The following is a 7,258-nucleotide window of genomic DNA, read 5'->3' as shown; positions in this document are numbered from 1 at the left end:
GAGACTAGACTCGTGAACATGGCGGATGCCGGGGTCTTGCAACCCTTCATTCTTCTTCACATAGGAGTGACACTATAACAGACCGGGTAGTTTACCAACGTTCTCGTGTGTAGCTGTTGCTTTGCCTTACTGCTACGGTTGCAGGATAAACCCAACAATATATTCAAATTAGGAATTGTTAGCAAGCACTTACGTTTTTATATGATCTCGATTTCTATTGTGTGCAGGTGTATGTCGCGGCGGCAGCGACGGCCGTGACGGTGGTGACGGAATCTGAAAATAAGAACTGCGATGTCTCCAGTGCTATCTGGAAGGTCACCAGGGACAACATCGTGGTATGCTGGCTCCGCACACTCATTTGATTAATAAGTTTAGTTCTAATAGAACGCATGAAAATCTTTCTTGCGACTTTGACGTGTACTGATCTCAGAGATAAAGGTCTCGCGGACACAAGTCGGATCCCATAATCTTTCAACAGATACACAATTCCCTCGAGTCTGGTGAGCGTCTGTCTATGTTTGCTGAGGGGAATCTAGTAACGCTGAGGGTCCATGCTGCTGACCACACCGCCATCTACAACCTCAATTTGCTCTCTGGCAATTTGTCACCGAAACGGACCGTCCACACTGCCTTTGGTATAATGCATATTCTTGTACAGCGAAAGTAACCAAATTTAGCTACTCTTCAATTGACACATCTATTAAAATCACATTGATACTAGGGAACCATTGAGATTAAATTGTCAATTGACTTTATTATCCAAGTTATTTTTTTAAGTTTTGATATCTAGCTGTGTCTCCATAGTCCTCCTCTCTTCTGTCAGACATTTATAAGACCACTGTGACGCCGAGAAACCAGACTGTCAGCTTCAGAAGCCTTGCGGGACATGGTATGCTACTTGTGGACGATGACGAAGGAGAGGTGGTACAGACTGAGCGAAGTATTGATGACTGCGTATTCGTGGAGGAAGATGGACGCTTGTATCTTCTCCTGGCCATCACTAGAGCAGAAGTGCACAGAGACGAGTTCCTACTGGAGGTGAGGCTTCAGGTGGTTTAGGAGTTCAAGGTGTTGGTCTGTTGTTGAGTATGAACGCGCGTGGAAAAAGAAAAATTACAACGATGAACTTCTATATTCACAGTTACATTCTGTGGATGTAGCATCGAGGACGCTTACTTGGGAGAGTGTTCATAGGATGGCTGCCAAGACTCGACTCACCGTTTTCTTCGCTGGTAGTCGCAGCACTGGTGCTTACATCGTGGTGGCGCTTCAGGAGAATGGCACTACACTTGTGTACAGCCTTGTAGGTCAGTAAAATAGAGTAGTAGCCAGTAATATTAAGGAACTAAGTCTGCATTGGTTGTATCTAAATCAAACTCGAACGACCAAACCTTTCTAAGCCTTAATTTGCATTTCAGGAGCAACCTTAAAGGAGTTTGCTTCCTTAAGTACTCCACGAGTGTCTTGGGCTGAGTACGTTGCCGTGCCCAGCCAGCGCTTTCCGCCCTTCCCTGACCATTATTTGCTACTTGGTCAGTATAACAGAACGAGTGTCTTAACTCAGCTCGTCATGAGGGGGGGTGCTGTTCCCCAAACAGGCTATAAGTGTCACCAAGAGCAACCAGTTTCACCATAGACCATTGGCCACCAAGGCTTTGACAGCGTGTAACAATACATGACCATCCTATGTATAAATATATGTTTAGTCAGTTACTACTCAGCCATGTTGGTTGCAGATTGGACGACTTGCCTCACGCGACTTAGTGCAATCTGACGAACCGAGGCATAGACATTCTTATCTTTAGCGATTGTATGAAAGTTAAAATTTCATGTCTGTCGTGTACTGTACCCTACAATGCAAATTCAAATAACTAAAAAAAAACTGTTTACCTTATACCTTGAAAATTTATCTCCGGAACTCCTTCACAAAATTTTCTTATGAGATCTGGGACTTGCTTTGCTCCTTCTCGGGTATCTTCTAGAGTTCTTGTATGCACTTTATTTAATAATGATGATAATTGTAGTAACAATAGGTATCAGAATATTGATAATATTTACTGTAACAATGGTAGTGCTGAAGCTCGGAATAGGGTGCGAAGCTCCAGTTCCTATTATCGGACTTAAACATCACTGGAGCTTTTGGGTGTGTCTAGTTTTTAGGAACAGATTCGAAGAGAAATCCAATACACCCCAGCGAGAAGCAAAAGTGAAAGTTAACTGACAGGTGAAAATTGCAAAACCCAACTTTCCTGTTCCATTAATCCAATGTTGGGTTAGCCACCCGCACATGTCGCCCACACCTGTCTTCTGCATCCTCCTCCGCCACGTTGAATTGTAAAGGATCTCACTCGACTCCAGCTTCGTGACATAAATCTCTTAGTCCCTCATACTACACTGGGTTTTCCATACCACCTTCACGTGATCAACTCTTCCAATTCCAATCACGTGGTCGTGATTGGAATTGGAACAGTGATTGGAATTTATCCGGATTTTGAGATTCAGTGAAGTAAGTGTATTCTATAGAATACAAGCCTTTAACAAATCTTGGTTATTCTTTTAATTCGGATAAAGACTTTCAAAAGAACAGTAGGTGTCTCCATGGCTTTTTGTAGGTTAAGTGGACCAGCGAACCACTCGTACATCCTGGTAAAGTCACTGGCAATATTTTGTGTTCTGAGCGGTGAGCACATAAACGTACTACATGTCATATGGATGTACTAAGCCCATATACATGAATGGTTATATTATGCAAACAAGAAACATTGTGCAAACATGTATTAAAATTTTCACTCGTACAAAAGTAACATGAAATAAGAGGTACAGTTCCTTATATATTTTTTTTTTTTTTACTGTAAATCATTAGTCAGGAGGGTCATTTTCCTTCGTCCTTTGAGTTTAGACCATTCTTGTACCACATCCTCTTCTGCCGCGGTCATTCGTGGTGTTGCAGCATGCGTTCTTAGATGGTGGTGGTGCTGGGAGGTGGTGCAGTGGTAGGGATTTCGGTGTGGGCTTCAGTGCTGGCAGCGACTGAACTGGTGTTGTCTGCATGTGGTGCTTGAGTCATGGTTTTAACACAGTGGACGTTCCCCGCGTGATCGCATACTTGAACTTTCGGGTTGAAGTGGAGGCCTTTAGGACAAAACTGGAGGAAGGCAGTGCTCCAGGAGCATATATAGAAGGAGCCACAGTCTGCTGGGTTGGACATGATAAGAGGATACGGTCCGGGAGGCATAGGGCACAGGGCTGAAATCTCGGAGGGTGCCGTAGGGTAAGCAGGAACGGCATCAATTGGGGCTGACGCCAACATAACCCCGAAGCATACCGTGAGGATCCTGTGGATGTTATGCCTAGATTACCATGAGAATGTATACTTGCATGCTGGCATACCTTCTTAGTTATCTGAAACTTATTAGGTCTGGAGACATTTCTATATTGTTTAATTGTACCTACATTTCATGACTGGATACAGAGACAAACTTAAGATTGTCTAATGACACAAGTCACAATTCATCAAACAATTATATATATATTGTCTAATGACACAAGTCACAATTCATCAAACAATTATATATATATATATATATATATATATATATATATATATATATATATATATATATATATATATATATATATATATATATATATATAATGATTGTATCTTGACGTAAATAGACATAGATTTCCCAGTCAATGACTATGGTTGACATGAGGGCTGAGGTAATTTTGCAACTGCCTCGTATCCCAACTGAATAAAATACTACTACTGTCCATTTAAGCCCCAAAAGTGCATTCATTTCACACCTCACGGACTTAGGATATGCCATTTTTACATTATCAAAATCATAGAATAAATGAACAGTACTCTTCCTTCTAAAAACAATGTTATATAAGTTGTGTGAATTTAGGAATAAGCCTTACGAAGTGATCTGCATGGTTCAGTGTTGTCAAGACGCGACGAAGGTTTCGCTGCTGTGGCTTCAGTGCTGGAAGTGACAAGCCTTCCCGGCTTTATATTCACCACATGGGATGCTTATCATTTCGGCCAAGTACGTCATTCAGCGTCACTTTTATGGTCCGCTTCCGGTGGGACTTCTAGCCATACACCAAGCTGCTGCTAATCACGTGCTGTGGCTGGTAAGGCGGCTTCCTTGTGAGTTGCAGAAAGGGATTCAGCTTATCTCATAATAGAGCTAAGGTAATTTTCTTCACACGTGGCTATTAGTAGCAGCTTTATTCATTTGCTCAATCATCTATTCATTACATATGAATCTTTAAATAATATCCTTCAATATTAAGTTCATGCACCTTCCCAAAGGTTTTGAGAAATTTGTGTACTTTAGTGCATAGGAAGATTAATTATACAAAAAAAGTAAAATTTGACGTTATTCTTTAATTAAAAAACAAAGATCCTAAATAATTGTTGTATAGTGTTAAATATATAGTAAAGTGCCCTCAGAGTAATGTACTAATATATTATTAAGTCATGTACTGTACAATTTTCTTAGCTTTTTTCCCGCATTTTTTTTCTTACATCAGGCCATGCCATGTAGCCCTTCTTATACCCCAGCATTTCCAGGTACCCTTTGAAATCATTCAGGCGTCCAGAGAACCACTATGCACACAGGTTGACTATAGCTAAAGACCTCCAATAGGTCCCCTCTCATCTTTTTTACTTTTTAATTCATTCTCTATTCGGAATGACTCTAACGAACTTGTATGTTATCTCGTCTTCTTAACTTGCTTATACTGCATGCTTTCCCGTCTCCTGCAGCCTCGCTATATGAAACTTTTTACTTTTTTTTCGATTATAATATATGATATGGATGTAGCATGGAACGAAAGTAAAATTGATAAGCTGGATGTAGGGCAGATTAGGATATGCTGTTTATATAGATCATTGTATTCAGTGCCATATGGCACCGAGCTAAGTAAACAGCAGTGGAAGCTCTGAAGAGGTAATACGGAATGGAGCACGGTTAAAGTGAAAGCAAATAGAGGAAGATGTGCATGATAATGACGGACAGGATAGGAATACAAGTTGTGCGGAGGATGAGGATGATTGGGGGGAACCAAAGTGAATGTGAATGGCAACTGAATGGGATTAGAAAATGGAAAAGAGATAGACAGAGGACAGAGAAGTGAAGTGTGTGGGGAAGAATGAGTTGGAACTAAAGAGAAGCTACTGTGGAGAAAGAAGCCCGTTTGTATGAACGCTGGCATGATGGAAGCGTATAGATGTAAAATATTCTCACGGCAAAATGTGTCAAATTTAGGGATGTGCGGTATCGACAAAAAAGTCAGTCTAGGTATTACCGATATTCTGAAACGTAGCGATACAGTCTTTCGATATGAAATTACGATACCGATATACCGATATTTATATAGAAATACCTGTAATACCTGTATCATTTCCCTATCTTTTGCGTTGAAAAGTTTCGTTTATCTAACATTTTCGGAGAGTCTGTACAATCACACAAGGTAGTTTTAGGTGACTTAAAGGTGCGTCAGTGATCTTACCTTTAGGCTTGTGGTGACATCAGAGAGAGAGAGAGAGAGAGAGAGAGAGAGAGAGAGAGAGAGAGAGAGAGATTCATAGTTACACTCTCCTGGACTTGTAAAGGCAATGACAACTATGTGGACTTTTTCTTATTTCATGTTGCCCTTGACCAGCCTTCCCCTATTACATATAAAGAAAACAAAATCCTGCTATGTCGTTAATGGTGCCAACGGACTGGTTGAAATAAAAACTCCCGTTTGAAGGTGGCCACGTGGAGCTGTGGATCCATGTTAGTAAAAGATAATATGTTATGCTTTGTGGGCAAAATGACTTCATAGTGTGGGCGAAATGGCGCTGTCTTAATATAGACAAGACGTCCCTTCCGCTCTCCTCGTAGAAAGAGAATGTATGATAAATGAAGGAAATGGAAATAAAACAGTATAGAAAGGAATAACACGAGATAAAGAAAAATGGTTAACGAATAGAGGAATCGGAGGAAATGAAATGGGAATGAAAATATGATAATGAATAAGGAAATATGAGGAAATGATAATAAAACAGTGGATAAAAAGAGAAATGTATAACGGACAAGGGGAGAGGAATAACGAATAAAGGAATAGGAAATAGGAATGAGGAAGATAACGAAAAAGGAAATAGGAAATCCTCTTCCTTTGTCCGTTATCCATTTTCTTTCTATTTGCTATTTTATGATCATTTCCTCCTATTTCCTTATTCAGTATCCTATTTACATGCCCATTTCCTTCTATTCCTCTATTCGTTATCCATTTTTTTCTTTCTATCTCTTGTTTCATTACTTTCTTTTTCCTTTCTGTCCTATTTTATTTTCATTTCTTCCATTTATTATCCATATTTCTTTCTTTCTCCTGTTTTAATCCCACTTCCTCCATTTATTATCTCTTCTCTTTTCATATAAGTGACGTCAAATCAGTTGAGTGGGGCTGTGAAGAGAGAGCCGGGAAACGAAGGAGGAGAGCGGGCTGGACATTGCTCCCATAAAAAGATAATACCGAACTGCTACCTAAAATATCGAAAATACCGAGACTTAAATACCGGTATTTCCAAGGACGTTAGGTTGAATAAGACGGCGTGCTCCTATCCCGCTGTACTAAAAAATGTGAAGCCAGTGGGCTTAGCTTATGAGGAGCTTACGATCGCAACTTACACCCAAAACATTAGCCTCTCCCGTGTTGAGCAATGGGAAATTGCCATTTTCTTTTTCATTACTAGAGGAAAATTAGAAAGAACTGATGGTTTGACTTACGTAAATTCCATTAAAATTCCCTAAATATGTCATGTAGACCTGTTATTAACGGTGTTAATGCGAAATAGTTACATTATTGAAAGAAATACAGCAGACCGTTTCCGGAAGAAATTATGGCAAAAAGATGCTTTCTCTTATATTACATGGCAAGGAACAAAGAGTGAAGTAAGATTTCAGTGATTGATACTTTTTTCCAATGTCCAGTGACATGAAATCACACATCATTCTAAATAAAAGTGAGAGAGAGAGAGAGAGAGAGAGAGAGAGAGAGAGAGAGAGAGAGAGAGAGAGAGAGAGAGAGAGAGAGAGAGAGAGAGAGAGAGAGAGAGAGAGAGAGAGAGAGAGAGAGAGAGAGAGAGAGAGAGAGAGAGAGAGAGAGAGAGAGAGAGAGAGAGAGAGAGAGAGAGAGAGAGAGAGAGAGAGAGAGAGAGAGAGAGAGAGAGAGAGAGAGAGAGAGAGAGAGAGAGAGAGAG

The 7,258-nt window shown here is 40.3% G+C and overlaps 2 protein-coding genes across 2 annotated transcripts in view; one reads left to right on the top strand and one right to left on the bottom strand.

Annotated features, from left to right (window-relative positions):
• Nucleotides 1-2,912, top strand: part of LOC123518730 — a 23,646-nt gene extending 20,734 nt beyond the window's left edge. Inside the window, exons 28-32 of the mRNA XM_045279732.1 lie at nucleotides 228-335; nucleotides 479-635; nucleotides 824-1,038; nucleotides 1,142-1,307; nucleotides 1,419-2,912. Coding sequence (XP_045135667.1) covers nucleotides 228-335; nucleotides 479-635; nucleotides 824-1,038; nucleotides 1,142-1,307; nucleotides 1,419-1,636 — 864 coding nt within the window. The 3' untranslated portion in view covers nucleotides 1,637-2,912. The remainder of the gene's footprint in view (nucleotides 1-227; nucleotides 336-478; nucleotides 636-823; nucleotides 1,039-1,141; nucleotides 1,308-1,418) is intronic.
• On the bottom strand, nucleotides 2,761-4,060 carry LOC123519050. Its single transcript, XM_045280205.1, has 2 exons — nucleotides 3,925-4,060; nucleotides 2,761-3,335 (listed from the first exon to the last, which is right to left on the bottom strand). The coding sequence occupies exons 1-2, from the start codon at nucleotides 3,936-3,938 to the stop codon at nucleotides 2,960-2,962; spliced, it is 390 nt and encodes a 129-aa protein (XP_045136140.1). The 5' UTR covers nucleotides 3,939-4,060; the 3' UTR covers nucleotides 2,761-2,959.
• Nucleotides 4,061-7,258: the final 3,198 nt, after the last annotated feature.

This window comes from Portunus trituberculatus, chromosome 44 (genome assembly GCF_017591435.1).
Source record: "Portunus trituberculatus isolate SZX2019 chromosome 44, ASM1759143v1, whole genome shotgun sequence".
In the NCBI taxonomy this organism is placed as follows: domain Eukaryota; kingdom Metazoa; phylum Arthropoda; class Malacostraca; order Decapoda; family Portunidae; genus Portunus; species Portunus trituberculatus.
This window is presented reverse-complemented; position numbering and strand designations above follow the sequence as displayed.